Source organism: Gekko japonicus, unplaced genomic scaffold (assembly GCF_001447785.1).
Source record: "Gekko japonicus isolate JY-2015 unplaced genomic scaffold, Gekko_japonicus_V1.1 scaffold4128, whole genome shotgun sequence".
Classification (NCBI taxonomy): Eukaryota; Metazoa; Chordata; class Lepidosauria; order Squamata; family Gekkonidae; genus Gekko; species Gekko japonicus.
In genome coordinates this window covers 41,994-55,501 of record NW_015165956.1, presented here as the reverse complement: position 1 = coordinate 55,501, position 13,508 = coordinate 41,994, and the positions used below count along the sequence as shown (strand labels likewise).

Below are 13,508 nucleotides of genomic sequence, written 5' to 3'. Positions count from 1 at the left end.
CTTTGACTGGAGATGATCAGTCCTGGAATGTCATCCATATAAAGCAGATAGCTGTGAGCACCTCACTAATTCCGCACTAGTAAGGCCCATTTCATACCACTGGAACATATTTGCTAGACAAGCAGCAACCTCTCCATAAACTGTGGTTGTGGGGAAGCTTATGGAGTACCTGACAAAGGGTAGTCAAGCAGTCACAATTTATGTACTAAACAAGCAGGAAGTTTGACCTTTAGGAAATCAACTAAGATAGCAACCCAGATTCATGCTGTATGTGGTGATGCCCACAGAAGATAAGGTGATTAAAGCATTACACAGAATCTGAACTTCATAAGTGTAACTTCTACTGACCTTTAAACCAGCCATATCCCTACAACCATTTGAAGTGCTAATGGCTTATTATTTATGCCCTTTGTTCATAGGATCTGACCTTCTTCTGAACTGAATATATTTATAAAAAATACAGTGCATTTTACTCTCTGCTACCATCATCTGAACATAAACCAGCGTAAGGCAAGAGTTGCTTGGGTCCCTCCCTAAAACCTCTACAGCTGGATTAATAACCTTGTTACAAAAGATTCAATAGTTGTTCTTGGAGAAATACTATGACATTCTGCTTTTGCAGTAAGTAGGAACTTCCCTGGCATGGTGTTTAGCGCACAACTGGAAGGACAGTAAATAGCATCAGGAAAACAAGATGTCATGTGGTGAAAGGGTTTTTATATCCATATCGGTTTTCCAGTCACACAACTCACTTTCAGAGGCAATGATGGGTAGCTAAGGGAGACGGGGCCACCTTAATTGTAGTATCTAGACTGAGGAATGCTTTCCCAAGGGGGACTGAGTAATGGGCCTGAGATGACAAGCAAAGATTTTGCAGTTTCCAGGGGCTTCACTGCCTCTCTGTCTTTATCTAACTCTCTTTTATTGCAGCTATGTAATGATACCTGTGATGTCATTTTATTGTGTTTGTTTTATATTGACATTAGCTATTTTGTGCAGACTGATAGTTGGAAGGCTGAGGTATAAATATTATAAATTGGTATATCTAATAAATGTGCAAGGTATGCCATAAAGGAGCCGCCCACCACCACCACCAACTACCATCATCTGAACATCTGTGGTCCAGGCCACCCCTAGTGTGGAGATAGAGTCATGTCTCCGCAGGAAGCTGAAAGATCGCTGAATTGGGAACTCTGATAGTAGATTTTAGAGTGTGCCATTTAATTTAATTAATGAATGACCAGTACTGCGAGCACTTTAAATGTATGATTGTTTTAATCCATTTTTTAAATGTTTTAAATGTTTTATGCAAACTAGGTACATTGTACCGACTACTGTAAGCAGCCCTGAGCCTGTTCGCGGGGAGGGCAGGGTATAAATACAATAAATAAATAAATAAATACGGCAAATTGGAAACCGGCCGATAGCCAATTCGGCAGGGTCCAGCGATATATATATTTTTTTAAGAGAGGGTGGACCATAGCTTCTTTAAGTGCCACTGGGAACAGCCCCTCAGAGTGGGACTTGTTGATAATATCCTTAAGGGCACCTCGAAACCCCTCGTGGCCAGCTTTAATAAGCCAGGAAGGGCACGGATCCAGGACGCACGTGGTTGGACATACAGTTGAGAGCAATCTGTTGACTCCCTCTAGACTGAGCGGGCTGAATTTATCCAGAATTGAAATCGAAGACGTGCATGGAGCCTCAAGCTCATGCACTGTTTCAACTGTGGCGGGGAGGTCGCGGCGGAGTGCCAAGACTTTATCCATGAAATAGCTTGCGAATGCCTCACAGCCTATATCCAATTCCCAAGCATTTGGTTTGCCCTGTGGCAAAACAGTTATGGAATAAATTGTTCTAAACAATCGGGCTGGGCATGAGCTTGCGGATGCAATCATAGCCGTAAAGTACTCTCTCTTCATAAATGTCCTATAAGATGTTCTCATAACTTCGTCTCGAGTACAACGCCACCGTCTCTCTAGCCATCTTAGCTCTCGTTTCATAAGCCATAACTCCTGGGTAACCAAGGAGCAAGCTTAGAGCGAGGGCGCTGGGGATGATCTCATTGATGTCCGCAGAGAGTCGACTATGTCAATCCTCTACAAGCTCATCCAACAAGCCGCCAGGGGGCATCGGATCCCGCAGAGCCATCTGGAGCCGCACTGGGTCCATCTGGCTCCATGGGCGAACTAAAGTATGCCCGTCGCCTAAACAGGGGCGGGGTGGGACATTACCAGTTAAATGTGCCATTCTAGTGGCCCCACAGTTAATGAACCCCAGCTGGACCTTGGCTAGGAGATAGACTAGCAGGAGTAAAGACATCCAAAATTCCTTCTCTCCTTGATGATTTTCCTGTGTTTCCCCAAATGTTTGCCCTGGTTGATACTTCTCTACTTTAACCAGACAAAAATGGAGGCACATTTCTTTCTTCCTCCCCAAACACCACAGCCAAGTATTCAAGGTAAAATTGTACTCTGCATACCTTATGTGGGTATCTAGTCAACACTGTGCCATTCCAGCCAAGCTGAATAGAACACCAAATAACTCCAACAGAAAAGCTGACCACTAGTCCTTCCTAGCACATATAAATCCATTATTCCAATAAAATTCTCATTACAGTGGTTATTTTACCATTATTGAACTTACCTTTCTTTTCGATCCAGATTGCTTAAAATATGAAAGAGAAAAATATAATAAGATGCAACGCCCTTCACATGTAAAACATTAATAGAGCCTTTAAAAAAAATTTGGATAGCTAAACCCCATGATCACTTCTTAAAATAGTATTTAAATCTAAGCTGAATTCATATATAAGCAGCTCTAAAAACTTTTATGCTTAAAATTAATACCTGGATCCCTCCCCCCACAAAGGAAGGAAAGCTTCACTTATTTGGCTAATAAAGGCCATATCTCCCTAAATCTGCCATCAGTTATAAACTTGATCCTGTGTAGTAGGCATGTCAGACAAAGAAAACTTCAGTGTACTAAGGGTTTAATATTAAGAAAACTGTGGTTTATACTGCTTAGTCTCTACAGCTAAAAAAACCCCTGCACAAATTAAACATTAAAGTAGTAAGACAAGGTTGTTATTTGATATCAAATGCTTTGGTTGCTATTGTTAAAGTTACTGTTAAAATAAATAAAAATTGTTTAAAAAATTTTTTTTAGACAAAGACAAGAACTAAGCAAGAATGTGATAAACAGTAGGAAGAGGCAGAGAAATAGGGCCACGAAAATGGGTTTTGTATTACAAAGCCAGTAATGTCCCTTCCCTCTTCTCAGCTACCTTCTTCCACTCCTTTCTTTCTCTTGATTCTTGCGATCATTAATCCTTGCATCAAAGAGAGCAATTCTAAGCAGGTTTACACAGAATCCTACTCAGATCTATTCAGTGGGGCTTACTCTGAAGAAAGTGTTCTTATGATAGGACTATACTGTTGGGGCTCTGGCTTCCTCCCTCTCCCTCCTCCCCTGCTCACACCACCCTACAAGCTCCAGCAGGTTTTAGCCCTGTTTTGCTTCCCTAGACCCATCTTACATCTTTTCTGGTGGCCCAGTTCTGTTTTCTGACTACTGCAGGACTTTATTCCAAGAGTTTTTATAATGATATTTAATTTTAATTAAACTAAGTTTTTCCTTTCAAAAATAATTTTAAAACGCAATTAAAATTTAAGCCATACATGCTGAATAAGTATATCCTTAAAACTGAGACAGTGGCTTTCTACTGTACCAATCTATGTCTTCAGACCCACTTTTAATTCCAGCTTGCAACTGACAGGTTCACCTTTTTCCTTTCTTACCCTTTACCTGTTACTTAAATCAAAACAAAACCAGGCAACACTCCAATGATAGCACACCACTCGGATTTAGAGTGTAATACAGTATGGGGCTGCAAAACCAAAATTCAATGTACACCTGGAGATTTCTCCTCAAGAGAAGCCAAAAAAGTTCTCAAGAAGCTTCTGCATATCCCAGTCATAATTTGCCAGTTGAACACTAATGCTGTACTGAATGCAGAAATTAAGTTTTATTTTATGCAAGAAAAATGAAACACTAATGCTGTACTGAATGCAGAAATTTTTATTTTATGCAAGAAAAATGTGAAAATATGTATGTAGTACAACAACTCCTATGTCATAAAGGATGAACAGATGACCTGGGATCACCTCTCCATTGTTGATGTTAAGTACTCATCAAGTGCAGAGAACAATGTCAACCTAACAGAAATAACCAAAGTTTTCTTTAAAAAGATTAAAAGTGCTCGCTAAGTATATATTGTTATGGGCCTGCTCTTGCACCGGAATGTTTGGGAGCTCAGACTATTTACTCTGAAGGCTTACTGAAGATTACTGAAGAAAAATTATTAAAGAAAATGACAGGAAGCAAAGAGTAGGAATAAAAGGACAGTTCTCACAATGGAAGTAAGTAAGCCATGGGTTCCCACAAGGATTGGAATTAGGACCAGCACTATTTAATTTGTTCATAAATGATCTGAAACTAGGGGTGAGTAATGTAGTGGCCAGGTTTGCAGATGACACAAAATTATTCAGGATGGTGAAAACCAAGGATGACTGTGAAGAGTTCCAGGAGGATCTCCATAAACTGGGTGAGTGGGCAACAATGTAGCAAATTAAGTTCAGTGTTAGTAAGTATAAGGTGATGCACACTGGAACAAAAAGTCCCAATTTAAAGTATAGGCTAATGGGCTCTGAACTTGCTGAGATTGAGAGGGGAAAAGATTTTGGGGTTGTAGTAGATAGCTCAATTAAAGTGTCAACCCAGTGTGCTGCAGGGGTAAAAAAGGCAAAATCTATGTTGGGGATTACTAGGAAAATAAAACGGCCAATATTATAATGCCCCTGTATATATCTACTAGCAGTAAAGCCCGTTGTGGAAATAAATACAACGGGATCTAGAAAGAGGCTCTGGGGGAGTGCTCTGGCTTTGGGCAAACAGTGTCATTTTGCTGTGGTGACCTCAGCAGGGTATAATGGCAGAGTCCACTGTTTTCTCCAGAGGAACTGATCTCTGCTCCCTGAAGAGCAGTTGTAATTTTGAGTGATCTGTAGCCCTCACCTGGAAATTGGCAACAATTGTTACCCAGGACGAAATGGCTGGTTTGGAGGGTGGAGTCTATGGCATTCTACCTGTCTGATGTCCCACCCCTCCGCAAACCCCACCCTCTCCAGGCTCCACCCCTCAAATCCCCAGGAATTTGCCAGCCTGGAGTTGGCAACCCCATCTCCTTCGCAGCTAACCATCAACCTACCATTATCTGCCCCTTTGACTTCAGCTGACTTCCGCCCTCCCTTCTGCAGAGCAATTGTAATTTTGAGTGGTCTCCAGCCCTCACCTGGAGATTGGCAACAATGGTTCCCCATGAGGGACTGAGTGGTTTGGAGGGTGGAGTCTATGGCATTGTACCTGTCTGAGGTCCCACCCCTCCTCAAACCTCACCCTCTTCAGGCTCCATCCCTCAAATCTCCAGGAATTTCCCATCGGGAGTTGGCAACCCTATCAGGATTGGCCCCAATATGTTTTCTCCCAAAGGGCAAAGTAGGTGACTGGACCAAACTTAGTTGCCTACCAACAGGCACTGAGGGGGAAGTAGGGTTGCCAGCTATAAGGAGGGAAATACCTGGAGTTTTGGGGGGTGGATTCTGTAGAGGGCAGCATTGGGGGGGGGGCGGAAGGACTCAGCAGGTATAATGTCATAGGGTCTACCCTCCAAAGCAGCCATTTTCTCCAAGGGGAACTGATCTCTGTCATCTGGAGATCAATTGTAGCAGTGGGAGATCTCCAGGTCCCACCTGGAGTTTGGCAACCCTAGGGGAAAGTGTGCTGCACAGCAGGGGGTTGAAGAGAATGGTTTGATGGGTGCTGGGCCAAGATTGGCAACAATAGTTCCCCAGGAGCAAATAGCTGGGTTGGAGGGTGGAGTCTATGGCACTGTAACCTGTCTGATGTCCCCCTCTCCGGCCTCCACTCCTCAAATCTCCAGGATTTTCCATACCTAAAGCTGGCAACTTTATCTCCTCCCCTCTCAGTAGCCTCTTATTTTGCCTTAAATTGGTTTTGATGCCAGCAGAGTGAGAAAATGCCAGAGGCTCTGGGTGGGTGCCCCATCGTAAATGCACCAAACAATTCCTAAAGATTTGCCAAAAAACTACTCTGTTGATAAATTGCAGCACTTTGAATTAGCACCAGAGCTTTAAGAGCTCTCCAGCTGTCTTCTGGAGACTGGCAACAGCTTGTTTGGAGGGTGGGGAGTATGGCATTGTATCTTGGCACTGTAACCTGTCTGAGGTCCCCATCTCCCCAGGCAGCTTTTAAAACATGATCCTGGGACCTACACACCACCAGACATTCCAACTGCTTTGGGGGGGGGGAGTATGAGGTGTGGAATGGAGTGAAGTCCAATCAGCTTCCATATGCAAAAGACCTTGAAGGTTCCATATGCAACTGACATTCCAACTGCCTTGCGGGGAGAGGGGTGAGTTTGAGGTGTGGAATGCAGTGAAGTCCAATCAGCTTCCATATGCAAAAGACCTTGAAACACTGGGTGGGATTGCACAAAGCAGCCAGTCAACCCAGCCAGCGTCTTCTGACTGACAGTTCAAGCGTCCATACACTAAAGGGGCCAAATTTAGAATGTTCAATATAGAATGTTCTTACTCAATTATATATAAGGAGAGATGTTGTAGCCTCTTTGGAATACTGTGTGCACTTCTGGTCACCGTATTTCAAAAAGGACACCGTGTCTCAAAAAGGACATCACTGAACTGGAAAAAGTAAAGAAGAAGGCAACCAACATGATTATGGGTGGGGTTGGAGCACGTTCTGGTCACCGTATTTCAAAAAGGACACCGTGTCTCAAAAAGGACATCACTGAACTGGAAAAAGTAAAGAAGAAGGCAACCAACATGATTATGGGTGGGGTTGGAGCACCTTCCCTTTGAGGAAAGGCTGAAGGGACTGCGACTTTTCAGATTAAAGAAGAGACAACATGACAGATGTTTATAGAATTATGCATGAGGTGGAGAGAGCTGACAAAAATAATTTTTTCTCCCTCTCCCAAAATACTAGAATTCAAGGGCACCCAATGAGGCTGATAAGCAGTAGATTCAGGAGGGACAAAAGGAAATACTTTTTAATACAGTGATGACTGCAGGTATAGATGGCTTGAAAAGGGGATTAGACAGATTCATGGAAGATAGGCTTATCAGTAGCTACTGGCCATGATGACTAAAGGTAGCCTCCATGTTCAGAGGCAGTAAACTTCTGAATCCCAGTGCCAAGGAAGCAACATTGAGGAAGGCATCAGTCTAAGCCTTGTTGTTGGGCCTCCAAAGGAACTGGTTGACCACTGTGTGAGATAGGTTGCTGGATAAGATGGACCACTGGTCTGATCCAGCAGGGCTCCTCTTACATTCTTATGAGTTAATTTAACAGTATTATTGATGTATGAACTCTGAAAATCAGTATAACTCAAAACTGTTTCTAAGGCTGTGCGTGACCCCAGAAAACAAGGCAGGAACCAGATTATTAAAGCCATTGTACAAAGAGTAGAGTTTTTACAACTAAGACTACAACAAATGCAGAGGATAAGAATTGTCGTTCGTTTCTGGCTGAAGACAAGGTTTGCAGGATCAGAACCCAATTCAAAATTCAGTCATGACAATGAAAGGCTGGGAACCACCACCACCCCAAGCCAAACCTCATACAAGGATAGCAATGGTCAGTGAGTCTCCAATGCTTTTTGTCTCCAGGAGAAATGCAAACATTCTCCAGTATTGCTCAACAGAGCCAAACTTCATAGGGTAGAGTATCTATGCAGCCACCACAATGTACAACTCCACCAGATAGTAAGTGAACCCCAGGTAACAAAGTACAACATAAAGGGGCAAAAAGGCAGCAATAGTAAAGGAGCCAAAAGCATAACACAGTCCAAATGTGGTCACCTGAACTGCTGTGTCATTTTCACCTTCCAAAGCCTTTTATTCTCCAAACAAAATCCATCCTGGCTAATTTGATTGGGGAAATGACTGTTGCTGCCTAAGCTCTACAATACTGAGCCCTTGGGACTTGCAAAGTTATGCTTACTGAAACTGATACCTCCCACAACATTGAAAACCAGGACTAGCACATCAATTCTGACAACTTAATTACTTTCCTCTCTACAGAGGATAGAAGTATCTCCTTGACAGTGCAGCACTTCCTGTTATCACAGCATAAGAAGCTTTTAATTCAATCCCATACATAATAGAAAGGAATTTTCCTTCAGGAAATTATTTTGACCAATACTGGTCCTGTTTTAATATATTGAAAATAACCCTTTATTCCCATTATATATTATAATAGTTTTGTCCATTTCCACCCCCCCCTTGCTTTCATTTGATTGGATTTCACATAACTAGAATGAAGCACAACATACCACTTATTTGATTTAAAATATCACATAGTCTATTTACATGTGCACAGTAAAAGATAGCTAAAGAACAGAATAGTCCAGTCTCATCAATGTGTAGAATTTGATACCATAGCGCAAAAGTTCACAGTTTTGTGCTCTTAAGGCAGATGATGAATTGGTGTTTATTTCCTAGTATTATTAGTAATACTTCCTACTCAAACATCTATCTTTGGGAAAGATCTTATTTTCTGGTGGCCCTTTTTTCTCTCCACAACAACTAGATAATCAAGCCTGTGGCCTTATCTCACAACTCATTTTTCTTTCTACTGCCTCCTATTGGTCCCTGTCTGCTGCAGACTGATTTCATTCCTCCATTCTGTATCTTAAAAGATTAATATAGTTCCCTCTCAAAGCTTTTTAAAACTAGAGAGAGTCAAAACAGGTGGTAGAGATTGATTTTTGCACTGGGAAAGAGCAGCACTTTTTAGGGGATAGGTTTGTGCTACCCCTCATTTGAAAGCCCGGGGATAATTAGCACTCATCACCACCCCCCACTCAGTTCCCTTGTGGCAGCTTAAATTTAAATTAAGAATTTGTAGCTTTCACTGATCAATTTATAACAGAATTAACAAAAACAGTCACGAAGGTCCTTTAAATAATTCCTTTGATGAAAAAATGTCCTTATTAATCACATTTCTGCATTTATTTAACCTGAAAACTTTGGGAAAGGAGAGTCACATAGAAAATATCATTTGGTGGGCCAGGCCAGGTTCTGCCCATTCCTGTTCCTGCTATGATGCAAGCAGGCTCTAGCATTAGGGAGGATCAGTACCTGCTTCTTCTACCTCATCCTCTAACCTCTTAAAAAGCACTGTTTGCCCAACACCAGAAACTCCATTTTTAAAAGGATATGACACACAAGCAGTAAACAAAGTCACTAAATGATTTAAAGTTTCTGCTGCACAGGACACACCAAGAATACGGAAAGAGGTTTTTAAGAACAGAAAACTTAATTGATCATTTACATTTTACCTTTGTGCTGCTGTTTTTACTACAGGTGTTTGTGCATGAGCATGGTGAAAATGTCTACCTTGTACTGTAGTTCCAGAGCAAGATATAGTCTGAGCATTTTCACTGCAAATAAATAAAAACAGGATAGAAAAAGTGTTACTATTCACATCCAGGAAGAATTACAAAGTACTCTTCAAAGTAACAGGTGAATCAGAGCTCCAAATATATCACCCAGGTATCACAAACTTTTCTAGTTAGCCTGCAGTAGCCCAATCAATATCCAGGGCCAGAAAAGTCAATGGGATGGATCAATCAGAAGAGCTCACCAGAAGGAATTGATGGAGAGAATCTTTCACTACCTTTCCCTTGCCCAAGCCATGTGTTATGTCATTGGTTCTGAAATTCCTGAGGATCAGCAAAGTGTGTATCAAGGATAACCACAGGGTGAGATATTGCAAAGAAAAGGGGAATCAAGTAAAATCACCTCTTTTCCCCTCCAATGAATGCCATGCTGCTTAAGGGGAAAAATCCTTTCCTCCTGTGAACTCTTCTGGTGGATTCAACCCAATCTAACCTTTTGTACCAAGTAGAGCCATCTTGTTCCTCCCAGGTGCATATGCTTCAGTTTTAGGAAACAGCTCCATACTTTGAAATGCTGTTTAAATATCTACAGACAACCCTCAGCATTTTGATATTATAATATATCTAATTCTCAACATTGCCAAATCTGTGGATAGTTAAATCCAGAGGCTGAAGTCATGAACAGAGAAAAAACCTTCCTACAAACTGTAGAAAAGCTTCCAAAGAATGGAAGCAGTGCCTGTACCTTTAAGGAATGAAAGCCTTCAATGGCTGTTGCTAGGCAACCACAAAAGTTGCCTTTTCCTCGGTTGCTGTCAGTAAAAGGCAGAGGAAGGGGGCAGAGACCCTTCCGGAGTTTGTGTGATTTTGAGGGAGGACACATGGAACCAGGCCTGGCAGCAAAGACTGGGCAACCTGATACCACATGACTTGCATGACTCAATCAGGACAGGGAACTTGCTACTGTGCAACAGCAGCCACCCCACAAAAGACAGTGTGGTATAGAGATTAGAGTTTCAGACAATGATCTGAGAGACTCAGGTTCATATCCCCACTTTGCTGTGGAAGCTTCCTGGGTGACCCTGGGCCAGTCACACATTCTCAGCCTAACCTACCTCACAGGTTTGTTGTGAGGATAAGATGGAGGAGATAAGAATGCTATAAGGTGCTTTCAGGCCCCTTTTGGAGAAAAGACAGTATAAATGAAGTATAAATAATGGTAGGTGAAGGGATGGAGATAAAAAGTAAATTGGTGGGTGGGTGAGGAAGAAGCAGGGGAAAGCCGTGGCTGGTTGGCTTAGGTTGAGCTGGGTGAAATTGAATCCAACAAAGATGGAGGTCCTTTGCCTGAGTTGGGGCGGTCTGAGGGTAGGGATCCTACTCCCAACCTTCGATGGGGTGCCTCTGGAGCCAGGGCCGGAGGTTAGGAGTCTGGGAGTGCTCCTAGATGCCTCCTTAACAAGGCAACGTTTTATCATCTTCGGCTGATTAGGCAGTTGGTTCCCTTCCTCGAACACAACAACTTGGCAACAGTGATCCATGCAATAGTCACCTCGAGACTGGACTATTGTAATGCTCTCTACATGGGGCTGCCCTTGTCTCAAATCTGGAAGCTGCACGTGGTGTGAAATGCTGTGGCCAGGCTGTTGATGGGACTCCCAATCCGGGAGCACATCCAGCCTGTGCTTAAGGCACTGCCGATAGCATTCTAAATTTGTTTCAAGGTGCTGGCTCTTACCTTTAACGCCCTTTATGGTCAGGGACCTACATACCCGAGGAACCGCCTTTCTCCACATGTCCCCCAGAGAGCACTGGGTTCAAGGGCCCAGAACTGACTGGTCCTCCCGAATCTTAAGGAGGCCAGGCTGGTGACAACCAGGGCACAGGCTTTCTCGGTGGCAGCTCCATCCTGGTGGAATGAGCTCCCAGAGAAGATCAGGGCCCTGCGGAGCCTATTACAGTTCCACAGGACCTGTAAAACGGAGCTCTTCCGCCAGACCTATGGAGCCACCGCCACCTTTTAACAACTAGGATAAGAAGCCCTCCTGCCGCTGGAACTTATATTAACAGCCTGTGCCAGCCATTGGAAAGACACCGAAAGACAACTACAGAAGACCTGCGAGCCGGTTTGGGAAGTGAGAGTCGACAGTAGCCATCACGAACTTTATTACAGCAAATATATTTATTTATTTGTTCTATTTATACCCCACCCTCCCCGTAAGCGGGCTCAGGGCAGCTTACAAGAGAGCACAAGTGCCCACGCATAAAAACAAGATAAAAAATAAAACCATTAATCAACATAATGTGTTCAGTAGAACCAAGATGGTGTCCGAATAAGTTACAAGATGATTATGGTATCATGGAATTGTAATCTGGTTTTAATACTGTTTTAATTGATTTATTGTATTACTAGAAATAAGGCCCGTTGTGGAAATAAATACAACGAGATCTAGAAAGAGGCTCTGGGAGAGTGTTCTGGCTTTGGGCAGTGTCAGTCTGCTTTTAAAACATGAATCTGGGACCTGCACACCACCAGAATACAGCAGGTTCCATATGCAACTGACATTCCAACTGCCTTGCGGGGGGGGGAGTTTGAGGTGTGGAATGGAGTGAAGTCCAATCAGCTTCCATATGCAAAAGACCAGGTTGTCGCAGCAGTTGTGGTGTGGGCGGGACCCGGGCTTTGCCTTCTGATTGGTGGCGATATATGCTGAGGAGCAGTGCCATCAGCCATACACTAAGGGAGTGCATTTTAATTCAATTATATATAAGGAGAGATTTTAAATGTTCTCTACTGATTTTATGTAAACCGCCCTGAGCCAGCCCTGGCTGGGAGGGCGGGGTATAAATCAGAAGAAATAAAAGTGGGAATATGGGGTTGCCAGAAAAAGAGGAAATTCTGTAGGGAATTTTTTTTAGGGAAAGGGATAAAGGGGATTTGAGGCACCCCTCCACAAGTTCTTGCTGGCTCCACACCACGCATCACACAACTGGACCAGAGTATTTCCAGGTAGGGAGTGCCAGGGAATGGAACAAGGGAGAACTGAATGTGGCTTTGGAAGTTGGGCTCTATGACATTATACCCTGTTGAGCTTCTCTCCTCTCACAAAACCTAAGAGTCCCCAGGCTCCACCTCCAAAATCTCCATGAATTTCCCAATTTGGAGGTTGCAACCATAGCTGCCAGAAGGAATTTTAATCAATAAAGGAATTGTGATGTTTGATTACAACGTTATAATAGCAGAAGGAGAGAAAACGAACCATAGAGTCAGGGAGGGAGAGTATTAGGGAGTCCCCATTTGTCACTGTATTTAATTCTCAACTTGGCCCCATCTGTGGTTAGTTAAATCCAGAGACTGCAGCAATGAAAAGACAAGTCAAATCTTTCAACAAACATGAGAAAAGCCTCAGGTTTGCAGAAAAATCTGAAATCTAAAAAACAATGAAAATCAAATAACTAACTCCCCAACATAACAGCAAAGGCTTTAAGAATGCCAACTGAGCTCTAGAGGCCAGTTTCGAAGTTGCTAGATAACAGTATTTCTGAGCCTTCCAAGCCTTGCTTTCTGTAACACAGAGACCAGAACAGCCCTGGAAAAAGTTGCATCCCCTTCTCATCACATCCCCTGATAGAGCTGGGCTTGCCATGCAGTTGGGCCCTGCTTTTTGCAGGGAGAAGTTGCCAGGAGAATAGAACAAAGGAGAAGTGAAGACAAGGGCAGATAAGGTAGGTTGGCTATTGGTTAGGAAGCAATGCTCCCTCTAAGTTGTGGAGCCTTGTGAGCAAAAATTCTACTTTGTGAGCTACTGGCATTAAAGTTGTGAGTGAGCAATTTGGCTACGGCATAAATTAGTTTGCTCTGGAGCCATCCTTCCTGAGCTAAGACAAAAATATGTGAGCAAGAGACTAAAAGCTCTGAGCTAGCTCACACTAACTCAGCTTAGAGGGAACACTGCTGGGACGGTACACTGTCTGGTGGCTGGGAAGAGAGACAGAAGCAGTAATA

The 13,508-nt window shown here is 43.0% G+C and overlaps 1 protein-coding gene across 2 annotated transcripts in view; it reads right to left on the bottom strand.

The window, feature by feature from the left end:
* Positions 1 to 13,508, bottom strand: part of SENP6 (SUMO1/sentrin specific peptidase 6) — a 92,910-nt gene that overhangs the window by 45,565 nt on the left and 33,837 nt on the right. For both annotated transcript variants that reach the window (XM_015411463.1, XM_015411464.1), the window contains exon 5: positions 9,443 to 9,544. In XM_015411463.1, coding sequence (XP_015266949.1) covers positions 9,443 to 9,544 — 102 coding nt within the window. The remainder of the gene's footprint in view (positions 1 to 9,442; positions 9,545 to 13,508) is intronic.